Source organism: Boleophthalmus pectinirostris, unplaced genomic scaffold, assembly GCF_026225935.1.
Source record: "Boleophthalmus pectinirostris isolate CB_2022bp ecotype Guang Dong unplaced genomic scaffold, ASM2622593v1 HiC_scaffold_16, whole genome shotgun sequence".
Taxonomy (NCBI): domain Eukaryota; kingdom Metazoa; phylum Chordata; class Actinopteri; order Gobiiformes; family Gobiidae; genus Boleophthalmus; species Boleophthalmus pectinirostris.
In genome coordinates, this window is record NW_026571095.1 from 27,724,281 (window position 1) to 27,738,263 (window position 13,983).

Here is a 13,983-nt window from a genome sequence, read left to right on the forward strand (position 1 = left end):
TGGACATTTATCACGAGCGGGACGCCACATTTCAACTAACACAAATACTCCCACCACACCATACCGCACGGCACTGTACTGAACTGAACTGTGGGAAATCAGTGGTAAAGCATTAAGATACCAGAGTGTCAAGAATGTGAGCTGTTTTATAAGAGAAGGATTGATATCGTTTAATAAGCTGCTGTGAAATGCAGCATGTGGACTTGTGCAGTGCAGTCCCATGGTAACAGACTGGTTGGCTCCTTTTTGAAACTTGTTTTTTGTTTTTTTGAGCTCAGTTTTTAACATCATATAACGGAATTTTAAGCAACTAAGAAGAGCAGCATGTGCAGTTCAAAGGACACAAGTAAAACATGATTGGATTATGTGATATTTTTAGTTTGTTTTTTCATTAGTAATTAGGAATGTAACAATAACTGAAATATCGTTATATCGTATCATCAAAGTCTCACAATAATACCGTGGAATAACACAATATATTGAATTACAAAATCCTTTGCTTAAATGCATTGTTTTATAGTGCCAATAGCTGATAAACATAGGGAACTACATATCCCATGATTCATTTCAGCACAGACAACATGAAGAAATAGGTTTTTACTTGAATTCTTGGGATTATGATGGAAATAATTCACAGCAAACTCTTGTCAGGGTATTTTAAAAGCAAAAAAGTGTCCTATTTACAATTATATCAACCTGTCCAAAATATCGAAATAAATATCGTACCGTGAGATGCATATCGTGATAATATCGTACTGAGAGATTTGTATATCGTTACATCCCTATTACCTATGGATCTGAGATGTTACAAGATTTTTACGCCATTTGTAGCAGCAAATATGGCAGAAGACCTTCCAGAGGAAATACTCTGAGAGAATAAACACAAGGGATTAACAGCAACTATCATGCAACACTGCACTTCCTGATGCCCAAAGGATAAAATGCCCTTGACCTTAAGAGCTGCTTATACAATATCTCTGTACTGTACTGGGGAAAGAGCTGAAACTGATGTTAATTTTTGCAGACGACTAGTTAATGATTATATTTTAGATTAGTCGATTAATTAGTTGAAACATCTTCAGTCTAAAACTTTTGTCCAGTTGACAGAAGTAAATTTTTCGTTTGCTTCGGTTAGTCAAACTATATATTTTATTGTAAATGTAGATTTTCAAAACACATTTTTAATCACATCAAGGTGAAAATATGGTGACTGAAGACTTCTAGATGGAAAATAATTATGAACCAAGTGTATTATTGAAAATCTGTTGGCGTTTTTTTTTTTATTTTGACATTTGGATTTAATAACTCCACAGTAAAAAGCTCTTTTCAAATGTGGTGTGGAGTCTGTACAGTCCAGATAATGATTACAGTGATCAAAATACGATTACACTAGTCACGATCAATAGATTAATTGTTGCCTTCCCAAATGGGGTTTTAAAAAAAAAAGAAAAATGTGCTCAACTACACAGAAAAAAAATCGAGTACAGCCACTTTAGCCGTGATGAGGTTGTTTTTAAGTAGAAAACCTGTCAATGCCAGACTGTAATTACTGTTATCTGATCAGAGGGGAAGAGGGCAGAAGAGGAAGAGGGGGCTGACGAAGAAATGGAGAGAGCAGAGGAAGAGGGAGAGAGGGCAGAGGAAGAGGGGGCAGAAGAGGAGAGGAAGAGGGGGCAGAGGAGGGGCCTATACATAGCAGTAAAACGCCTGGAGTGGGAGCTTAAAATGAGAAACTGTTGGATCAATACACTCTGTAACACCAAGGGCAATGGAACAAACAGCAGAGGAGGAGGAGGAGGAGAGAAAGGACGAGAGGAGGAGGAGGAAAGAGGAAGAGGGAGGCACGAAGGAGGAGAAGAAGAGCGAGAGACGAAGAGAAAACAAGGAGGAAGAGGAGGCGAGGAAGAGAAAGGGAGGAGGTGGAGCAAAAGAGGAAGGGAAAGACGTTACTGTGGCAATTACGACTACAATTAATGCTCTGTTAATCCCCTGACAGAAAGGGAGCCACACAATTAGGTTTAACAGAGGGCTGACAGAAAAAAAACATTCATAATCATTTCAAAAACTATTATTATGGTGCGAAATGTGTTTTTTGTGCACACACTCTGCTTCTTTGTTCACTAATCAGTATAAAAATGCATAAAAATTTGAAAGAAAAAGCTTCGACTCTTTCAAAAATGAGATCCGGTTCCATGCTAAGGAATCATTCAAAAGTGCACTATGTAACTTTTTATTTCGAAGTCCTTCACCTGCAGTGTTGGGAAGGTTACTTTTAAAATGTATTCCCCTACAGATTACAGATTACATACCCTAGAATGTAGTTTGTAACGTAATCCATTAAATTACTTAAAGTGAGTAACGTAATCTGAATACTTTGGATTACTTGATTTGCTGTAGAGAAGCAAAGATGAGGAAATCTTCACATAAGATGTTTTGTCTGCAATAAAAAGTCCAGACTTTACTTAATCGTATTAAAAATATAATTGGAGGAGGAGACGCGGTCCGCGCGGCATGGTTTAGTCCTGTTAAATCCTGTTTTAGACCTGGTTTAGATCTGTTTTAGTCCTGGTTTAGTCGTGGTTTAGATCTTGTTTAGCTCTAGTTTAGACCTGGTTTTAGTTCTGGTTTAGTTCTGGTTTAGTCCTGGTTTAGTCCTGGTTTAGATCTGTTTTAGACCTAGTTTAGACCTGTTTTAGACCTGGTTTAGATCTTGTTTAGATCTAGTTTAGAGTTGGTTTTAGTCCTGGTTTAGACCTGGTTTAGTTTCCAGCAATGAGTGGAATTACTAAAAAAAAAAAAAAAAAAAAAAAAAAAGGGATATAGCCCAAAATGTGAAAACAGGAAAATACCGCTGTGTAATCCATTTATTTCAACAAAGTAACTGTAATCCAATTACCACTCACTGAAACAGTAACTGTAACTGAATACAGTTACTCATAATTTGTACTCTGATTACGTAACTCTGGTACATGTAATCTGTTACTCCCCAACACTGGTCACCTGCTTGTCTGAAATGTTCCAGAGTGTGACATTAAACAGTTTGATCTTACATTTATTGAATTACAGGTGGTTTTATAGCTCAAAAATACTCAGAAAAACAGGCATTCTGACTGAAACATTACAGACAAAGGAATAAAAACTCCATCTAGAAAAGCATTTGATGGACCCTCCACCAAAAAAGTTACACAATGCACCTTTAAGACTGCAGCAAAGAGACCACACATTACAAGCTAAAAGTTGCGAGCTAATAAAGCTTCATAGTTTTATAGTGAGTAATAAAAAAATCATTGTCCATTTTACTATTTCTTGAGTTTGTATCTTACGCCTCAGTGTCTGTCACTCCATCTGCCCCTGAGGCTCTCTTTTATTGGCTGTTGCCATGGTGATGTTTTGTGGTTACGATACACTAGGACACCAGGAGCACAGCCTCACATACGAAGATCGACCTGCCACGATAATTACTATATCAGCTTTTCATTCAGTATATGATAACTAGAATAATATTTTTAGGGGTCGATGGTTTGTTTTCATGTGTACTTTCACTTTGCAAGTCCAGTCCTAAATCGGCTGCCAAGCTGGAGGAACTGGAGGAAGTGTCTGGGGTGAAGGAAGTCTGGGAGTCCCTGTTTAAGTGCTGCTTCCACAACCCAGCCCCAGATAAGCAGAAGACAATGGATGGATAGATGGATGGGTCCTAAATTGGGAAAATTCTCCTGTAGTGTTTGGCGGACTTTACTGTGAATATCGGAGAACTATGCATGGATTATTTCTCATCTTCAGGTCCTATATTACGCAAAATTTACTCTTTTGAGCATTAAGACATGACATTGCCCTCCATGCCCCTTTGACCAGTCCCCACGCCCCTCTACCCCACACCACTTGACTTGGCCCTATGAGGCAATCCTCAAAAGCTGTCATGGCCTATTTTTTTTATTACTTTTGGCAAATAATAACACATCTGCCTCTTGTATTATTTTTTCAATAACTATGTAGATTTATATTTTAATTATTATATGACGTATTTACATTTGCCACCAAATTTTTGTCATCTGATAAGCTCGAGATCAAACAGTGACAGTCAACGCATGTGTAGAGTTCTGTAGTGCAGTAAAGGACAGCAAAATGAAAAAAATTAAAGTACGAAAAGTTGACAGAGTTTCAGTTCTTTAACACGTTTAAGTTTTCAAAGAACAGTGGATGACCGATTATTTTTTGTTCAGTGTAAGGACAGTGCAGTTTGTCTGATATGTAAAGAAAGTGTGGCGGAATTTAAAGAATATAATCTGCGTCGTCAGAGTCATACGATCCTGTTATACGGCCTAATCGACCCGAGCCTCCATCACAGTCAGGAGCGATAATGTTGCCCCAGAGAAAAAAGTTTGGTGACCCCTGTTTTAGAATGTTGTTACCTTCTCAAAAACCTTCCTGGAGTTGTGTTTTGTTTGACAGTAATTCTTTATTATTAGTCTGTCTACATCTCCAAAGCTCAAAATGCTTCTGATCCACCTTGTGATGTCATGAAGAGGTAGTTTTCAAGTTAACAGCTCCTTTTTACCTTAAATTCAGTAGATCTTGACAATCCCAGGGCTGAAATTATCCAAATGATTCTACTGAAGGTGCATGGAGTTTAAAAAACACAGTGGAGCACTTCTTGTATTACCACGTGACATCACAAGGTGGAACAGAGCATTTTGAGCTTTGGAGATTTGGATTTGAATGTTTTTGAGGACTTTCTAACAACTTTCTAACATGACTTAAAGGTTGTATAGAGGATTTTCCAAGGAACGAGAAATCCAGCGACTGTTTGTCCTTTTTCAAATGTTGCGCATGCGTGAAACCACCTCCCCTCCCCTACAGCTCCCTACGTAGAAACGCCTCCTCTTTACGCCAGAAACAGGTTTGTTTACAGCCGGTGCGCTGCACATGACTTGTAAACAACTAACTACAGTGTTGGTTAGGCAAGACGGAGAAGTGAGGAGCGGGGGGAGCGGGTGTGCGGACATTTCGTGCGCGGACGAGAAGTGAGGAGCAGGGAGAAGTGAGGAGCAGGGAGAAGAGCGGAGCAGAGAGAGAGGAGAGGAGAGAGGAGAGAGGAGAGAGGAGAGGGGAGCGGTGCGTGGAGATTCAGTGCGAATGAACTAGCTACAACACGCAGCAGCAAGCGGACTCTTTCTTTGCCTTGAAAATTACGTTTTCAGACATAGGATATCGCTTTCGTGTCCTGAAAAACGTTTGTCTAGCTCTTGGAAATAAAGTACGTTTTCATAATAAGCAGAAGTGACCTGTCCAGGAGTAATTTGTGGACCAGTGCGTCAGTCTTTAGACCCTGCGTCTGCTTCAGTTGCGCCATCGCTGGAATGAATCTACAAGAATCACCTTAGTTTGGCTTCGCTGCTTTTCCCCTTGTCTTCTTCTTTCAGCGACCTCAAAAAACGGACTTTCTTTTGCGGCGAACTGCTCCTGGATTCTTGTCTGCCATTGCAACAAACTTTGTGCGAACTGCGAGGAAGATATAGGTAAAAAAAAGCCGCTAAAACTGTTGCGTTGGTGGAGTAAACAGCGTCTGTGCGGCTTGTGTCTGTGGACTGCGTGACAGGCGTACGTAAACCACGTACCGGCGGCGCGCAGGCAAGTCAGTTACGCTAGAAACGTAGGGAGATTGATTGACAGCCTGTCAGCTAACAGATAACGAGGCAGTGTCGTTATCTATTGGCAAATGTTTAGCCCCACCACGTCCAGAGTTGATGAATTTTTATTCTCTTTTTTTTGGTCATCATAATTACAAGGCCACTGCATCTCTATAATGCTATCATTGACAACTTGAAACAAAAAAAAATCCTCCATACAACCTTTAAGGCTCACAAGAATGTATTTTGTGTAATACAGCACCTTTAATCCACAATCTTAACCTGTATTTTGAGAAAGTTACCATAAGAATCATCAGTTTAATCTGCGTTTTTACATATATATACAAAAAATATCAAATCTTCAGCTCTCTCGGTCACTTCATGAGCCCTTTAATGAAACGGTTGGTTCCAGATTACACTTGTGTGGTTTGAAAGTGTGGTCAGCCCCGAGCCACAAACAGCCGCTCATCTGCTCTCATGCATAATACAACAGCGAGTCTATTGGAAATGCTCACGGCTCCTCCTCAAATCGGAATTTCTTTCTTTTTTTCCATTTGAAGTAGGGCTGTAGGCCTTGAGTCGATCAATCGGTCAATGGAGTCTTAATCGATCAAAATTTGTATTAGTCTTAACTAGAAATGTAACGATATCCAAATCTCTTGGTACGATATTATCACGATTTTTATTGGCGATATTTTGAAGAGGCAAATATAATTGGACATGGGACACTATTCTGCTTTTAAAATATGTTGACAAGATTTTGGTGTGAATTATTTATGTCAAAATCCCAAGAATTCAAGTAAAAAAAATATTTCTTCATGTTGTCTGCACTGAAATGAATCATGGGATATGTAGTTCCCTATGTATTTATAAGCTGTTTTGGTTATTGTTACATCCCTAGTCTTAACTTAACATTTTATTTAGATTATACAAAATTCTACAACAGCAGAAAGGAGAAATAAATGAGTTATCTGAAGATTTAATTTTTTTTTTGTATTTCTATGTAAAAATTATTTAATTATTCAAAAGTTAAAGGTCCTATATTACAAAAAACAAGACTTTTCTTTCATTCACACATAAGATAACATAAAGAGACATGATTTACTTAAAATGTTGTTATTATTTTATATTATGCTTGTTTTGGATTCAGTGTTTAAGCAAAACTATTATTAAACATTTATTTTAATAAGAAACATATCTCGAAAGAAGAGAAAACATGCAGATGTTGTTGAAATTTTTCAATAAATATTTAGTTTGGCCCACGACTTGGTCCCAGTTTTTAATTTTGGTGCTCTGTGAATTTGATTTTGACACCACTGACACGTAAGATAAGATAGATTAATAAATTCATACTTAAAAATGTGTGAATGAAACAAAACACAACTCTAGATTTGCTTTTTGAGGAATTAACAACATTCTAACATGGATTAAACCTCACAAGAATGTATTTTGTGTAATACGGAACCTTTAAATCCACAATACGAACCTGTATGTGAGGAATTTTGAAGTTATCTAAAAAAACAAACAATATTATAACGTAGAAATCAGAAACGAGCGTAATATGGGCCCTTTAAGCCACGTGTGTATTTGAGGTCTGGGTGAATGAGCTACTATTGAAATAAGTGCCTTCCCCTTTATGTTTGTGTTAATGGTAAATGTTTATAATGACTTAAACAAGCGTGAGACAGGGCACTAACTCTCTATTAGTCTGAGGGGCCCTGCTTCACTTGTACGAGAGTAACATGAGTGTATATACATGTGTAAATACAGGATTCGTTCATTCATTTTGTGCAATGAATTAACTGGGAGCTTTAAACAAATGAACTGAATAATCAGGCCGCTTAAGTTACGTGAAATGTCACTCTAATCTGCTAATATTTACTGTATTTACACTGTTTTACACTCTACTGTGTTTACCAAATGCTTTCAATTCTACAATTACACAACATTTTAAACTTAAAGGAAGCCGTTTCAAATGATCAATGATCAGATTTATTTTCTAATTATTATTTTTATTGAGAGGTTCACAGCCACTGTCTCAATGACAATAAAAATGTGTAATCTGGAGCAGAATTCTGAAAAGAGATTTAAATTTAAAGCCTGTTTTTGCATTAAAGCTCCACTACGTAACTTTTTGAACTAACATGAACTAAAACAAGCATAAGCATATAATAATAAGCATGTTTTTTTGTTTTAGATGAATCCTTCCTGGCTATAATCTTCCATAACATGGCATAAAACTCATCTAAAACCATGGAGAATGTATGACAATATGGTTTTGTTTTTTTGAAGTTGAAATGACAAAGGTTAAGGTTAAGGTTAAGGTTGAGTTTAAGGGACACGTGGTCAGGACTGCCTTAGCTGGAGGATTGTATTTATGGTGTATGTTTTGGGTTGATGGGTGAGTTCCTGGAGGAAACCAACCCAGACACCAGGAGAAAATGCAAACTTCCTACAGACACTGGGCAAACATGCAAACTCAACACAGAAAGGCCAAAGATAGAACCACGAACCTTCTCCCTGTGAGGTGTGTCGACTAAGACTACGTTCAGACTGCAGGGCTTAATGCTCAATTTGGATTTTTTTGTGAAATGAGATTTTTTTTGTGAGCTCGTTCACATTTTCAATTAAATGCGACTTGTATGTGATCTCCAGTGTGAATTTTAAACGCCCCAAAAGTGTCCCGCATGAGCATTGGAGGACACAACAACGTCACACGCAGCTAAGTTTTTAAACATGGACGCAGCATTGAGCACCTGGAGATTTTAAAGCTTCTGTCGTACTAGAGTCAGAACATGTACAGCTTATTTGTTTTAAGGAGGAGATTGAGAAGGAGAAGGACAAGGTTTTTGGCCGTGGCGTTTTGTGGGGCAGTGGCAGCAACGTCCGTAGAAAGGAACGTGTGGGTGCGGAGTCGCAGCCAAGAGTGGTGGGATTGCTTCACTGGCACGAGACACAACTTTCGTATGACAAGAAGAACATTTGTGTACATTTCTGACGTGTAGGTTGGACGAATGCGACCTGCCCGTTCAGACTGAAGTCGCATGTCAAAAGATCGGATATGTATCAGTTTTAGGAGCACGTATCCAAGTGGCCTGGATTATTAAAAGGTGGCAAAACAAAATTGGATTTGTGTCACTTCAGGCTGAACCTAGCCTAATTGTCTTGTTTATTTTCATTTATTTTAAAAGCAACATGTGTAATAAATGAAAGAAAAAAAGATGAACATTTTGCCAAATCACCCAATGAAACAGATAATGATTTCCAATCCCTAAACTGAAGTGTTCCCAAACTCTTGCAAAGTATCTGTGCAGAGGTCTTACTTGATATATCTGTCCCCCACTGGAATGGCCTCTTGGAAGAACTGGAACTGGTAGAGGTAGAGGACGATGATGTGTCCGGCGCTGAAGATGGCCATGAGCACACACATGCAGCTGAACAGGAGCGTGTCAAACGTCCGGCACAGAGACCACCACGTGCACAGGAACAAGAAGATCAGGAGGTCAGAGAGGGCAGCATCATCCTGCACACAATCACAAATCATATCTTTAAACGTCCTATGTTACTATTACTATTATATCAGCTACTTCTACATGTACTATTTTATATATTAGATTTTTGTTTTATTGTTTTATCAAGTGTTGTTTCTTGTTGTAAAGCATTTTGATGCAACTTGTTACAGTTGTTTTAAATAAGTTATATACCAGTACTTGAAATAACTTGACTTGTGATGTTATGAACCAGTTGTTTTCAAGACAACAGCTACCTTTTAATCTTTTGTTCAACAGAGATGGGCAATTCCCGGGCTGAAATTCAACCAAATGATTGTAGTGAAAGTGTGTATGGTGTTGTATGCAGTGTACAGAGAAAAACACAATGGAGCACTGCCTGTATCACACGACATCACAAGGATCTTCAAATGTAAAACAGATTAGAAATACACATTGCTTCTTCAGTGTTAATATCCAAACAGATTCTTGTTTTTTGGTAAGATACTGGGTACCAACTAATGAGTGCATTTTTAATTTCTTTAAACCTTTTGCATCACTCAAAGAAAGACAGTAAATAGTCTTTAAAACATGAATTGATTGGTCCTGTATTTATTTTCTGCTTCTGATCCAATACCTGACTCCAGCATCATTATTCAGCATATTTAAAGGTACACTATGGCAAGGCAAGGCAAGTTTATTTGTATAGAACAATTCGTAATTCAGAGTGCTTTACAGAATAAGAAATACATTCAAATCACAATAAAAACAATCAAAACATAAATAATCATCATAAAATTAAAAAGAAAGAGAAACATTAAAAAAATGGCGGGTCCTCCACCTGCTTTCTGGAATATTCTACAGTAAAACAGGCAAGGTAATACAGGCCCACCAGGAGGAGGCCCGAGGAAGATCCAGGACACACTGGAGGGACTATGACTCTGGGCTGGCCTGGGAGCGCTTTGGGGTCCCCCGGAGGAGCTGGAGGAAGTGTCCAGGGTGAAGGAAGTCTTTCCAGCGTAGACTGCTGCCCCCCACGCCCCGGCCCCGGATAAGCAGAAGAAAATGGATGGAAATATAGGCCCTACACTATTTTCTGATCTATGTTATAATGTTTTTTCCTCACGTTTAAGTATAAACATTTCGGAGTAATCTAATTAATTACACTCCCCATAGTTACAACGCTGTTATCGTTACAGGGAAAGCAAAGTGGCACGTTACAGTTGGGCTGAATGAGGGTGCGCTGTGTCAGGCTTCATGTAGTGGATAAACGCACATCATCAGCAGGAGCAGGGAAAGCTCAGGAGAGAGCAAGGTGATTGGCTAAGAAGTTGGGTGGGCGGAGTCTCTGATCACGCTGCGTCATTGTTTCTTTCCCGCACACTTGAGGCTAAACGAGACAAACTCAACGAGAATGCGACAAACTCAACGGTGAGCCAGGGACATTCAAAGGCAGCGTTTTCAAACTGGAAATACCGACACTGTTCTTCCCTCGTTGAAATAAAGGAAAAGAATGTGTACAGAATTTTCTGCACTATTAGTCGCTCTGGATTATAAGACGCACTGTCATTGAATGGTCTATTTTCAAACTTTTTTCACAAATAAAACGCACTGGACTTTAAACGAAACACAACAGTTGGATGGGTCAGTGGGACTTTGTTTTGTGGCGTTCACGGTGACTCTGGGCTTTGTTCAGTTGTGGCGTGTAGGGAGGGTGCTGTCTGGGACCGCTGGATTGTCAGCGTGTTTGCAGTGTCTCAGTTGTTCAGTTGTGGCTAGAAGTGGCACATTGCACTCACTTTTTCCGTTCCGTTCCTCCGTTCCATTCCTCGTCGGCGTGGAGTGATGAGTCTGGCTGTGGGTGTGTTTCGCTGTGCAGTCGCTGTCTGCTCCGTGTGTGTTTGCGTGCGCTGCAGCTTTGTAGTTTACTGAAGTCGTGCTGGGACACCCGAGTGGATTTGTGTATAGGGCGTTCTGGATTGTGGGGCGCGCGGTCGTTTTTTGATGGGGTTAGAGACTTAAGAGCGCGTCTAATAGCCCGGAAAATACGGTATGTTAAGTGTAACTGTGCCCTGGAGAAAAAATTCTGTCCACGTCTGCCTCAAGTAACTCGAATCTAATGAAGCGCCTCACATCATCACGTGCTAATGTCCCGGTGCAGTTGGCGTGAGCTCCAGCGAAGATGGAGACGGAGCCACTGCATTAAAGCCAAACTCGATTTTTCTGGCAATAGTACATAACATGAAAAATAGGTGAATAATTACTTTGCTGTGTAATTAATTACTTTTACAGCATGGTAACTCAGATACTTTATGGAATAAGTAATTGTAACGGTAACTAAATACTTTTGAAGCGCTGGAATCGCCTAACTCTAATGAACTAAAGTTAAAAGGAACTGTTACAAACTAATAATAAAGCAAAACTCAAACATGCGTGAAGGAACGAAAACACAACTCCATCTTGTTTTTTGATGAGGTAAACACATTCTAATCTGGCTAAAAGCTCACAAGAATCAATTTTGTGTAATATAGGACCTTTAAAACTCCATGCCAAGCAATAATGTTACTTTGGAGTCGCAGAAGTAACACTGTACTCCTAAATATGACAAAAAGCAAAAGCTGGTATCAGATATTGGATCAGATAAAAAACTAAATACTGGACCAATCAATAAATGCTGTTTCAGGCCCTTTGCTCACCTCCCATTAGAAAAGTTACATCATGAACCTTTTAAATATGACGGTAATAGTCCTGGTTACACTCCTCTACCTCCTCCTCAGTCCCTGCCCGCCGCTGTCTCACCTGTCATGCCGTCTCACCTGTCATCCCCAGCAGAATAGTGACCACCACTTTCCCGGCCGTGGTGATCAGGTTTCCGATGATGTCTTTCACTTTGGAGGCCACTTCAGCCACGAGCCGCAGCACTCTCATCTTGGCACTCTCCTTCACCTCCTCCTCCTCCTCCTCTTCCTCTTCCTCGTCATCGAACAGCTCATCATCCTCGTCCTCCTCCGCCTCGTACCCGGCCTCCAAGTCGTCCAGTAAAATGTTGTCATCGTCCAGACTCAGCTTCTCCTCCTCCTCCTGTGGGCGGATGAACACGTTTAAAAAAGACACAAAATTGACTCTTGTGAGCTTTTAGTCATGTTATAATGTTGTTACCGCCTCAAAAACATACCTGGAGTTGTATCTTGTTTCATTCACACATGTTTGAGTAACCCTTTATTATTCTATCTGCATCACCAAAGCTCTGTTCCACCTTGTGATGTCATGAAGCGGTAGTTTTCATGTTAACAGCAATCCTTTTTTTTACCTTTTGTTCAGCAGAGATTGGCAATTCCACGGCTAAAAGCATCCAAATGACTCTAGTGGAAGTGTATGGAGTTTAAATACACAGTGGAGCACTTCCTGTATTACCACATGACATCACAAGGTGGACCAGAGTGTTTTCTGTTTGAGAGTGAATGAAACAAAAATCCAGGTAAGTTTGTGATAAGGAAACAACAACACTATAACATAGACCAGAAAATAGCATAATATTGGATCTTTAAGGTTTCATGCCATTTTAATTTTAATATGTTACTTTTATTTACTTATTTACATTACAAATTAATTTCAAATTACTTCTATAATCATATTTATATATTATTTATTATTTATTCTCTGTTAAAATAATAATGATTTGGACCAGTTGTGGGGAAATATCAATCAGTTTTTTTTCTAGTTGTCAAAAGGATCCATACTCAGATAACCATGGATCCAAACTAGTACTTGGTACTAAACCTGGACTCTCATTTGAAGAAAAAAATAAAGTTGGACAAAGTTGGACCTTTTCTGAATAGTTTAAGAATGGCCTTACTTAAATCAGAACAAGTATAAGACCACATAAAAAAACAACAAAAACAACTGTCTTCATTATTTGTCTCCAAAACCAAACTGAAAAAACGGATAATGATTCGTTTTTTCAGTTTTCGGACTGAACCAGGACTCAGGTCTCAGTCCCGGTCTGGTCCCAGTCTCAGTCTCGGTCTCAATCCCAGTCTCAGTCCCAATCCTGATTACCTGACAGTCTACGTGAGCGCACCTCCAGGCTGTGTCGGCGGCAAGGTGGGGCATTTGAGGGCCGTGCCCCCCTAGCGGCCACTGGTGCCCCACCCCCCAACAGGCCGTTATTATTACTATTTTAAAATGATTTTGATTGGCGCATTTCACTTCGGGCACAAACTTTACTGTGACATCATGATATCACAGTCTGTTTATTTAGTGTAGTGTGATTGGACAACTGTCCTGTCACTCACGTCACGTCACGTCAACCTGCTGCGTCAACTCGTAGCAGCTCCACGATTAGCGGCAGCTGCAACTTTAGCCTAAAGCTCCACACAGGAAATGGCGAGAACAGAGTCAAAGACCCGACCTGACAGACCCGCCGCCGGGACCCGGGACTGTCGCCGCTGGGACCCGGGACTGTCGCCGCCCGGACTCGGGGCAGTCGCCGCTGGGACTCTCGCTGCCGCCGCCGGGGCCAGGGCAGTCGCTCGCTGCTCTATCCGCCTTTGCCCGCTCGTTTCTGGGTGTAAAAGTTTGACCTGAGCGTAGCGCGCAGAGGCATAATTCTACCTGGTGTCCTGGTGCTGATATGGACTGACTGTAACTTTCAGATTTAAGTGGGAAGTGGGATTAAGACTAATTTTACAACCATCTTGTGCACTCGGCTCCCGGACCTCGCGTCACGGACCAGACTGGACCAGGATTTTGGACCAGTTTCATCCCTTCATATTGGACTTTTGGAAACAGAACCAGTGGGACAGCGGATAGAGGAAACATTCTGCTTCAGTCTCTGGAGAAGGTAAGAGGCTGGTTTTCATTAGTTT

General features: G+C 40.1%; 1 protein-coding gene across 1 annotated transcript in view; it reads right to left on the reverse strand.

Annotated features, from left to right (window-relative positions):
* The window catches only part of LOC110174909 (piezo-type mechanosensitive ion channel component 2), a 238,212-nt gene that overhangs the window by 119,841 nt on the left and 104,388 nt on the right, over positions 1-13,983 (reverse strand). The window contains 3 exon segments of the mRNA XM_055152112.1: positions 8,951-9,125; positions 9,128-9,148; positions 11,929-12,193. Coding sequence (XP_055008087.1) covers positions 8,951-9,125; positions 9,128-9,148; positions 11,929-12,193 — 461 coding nt within the window.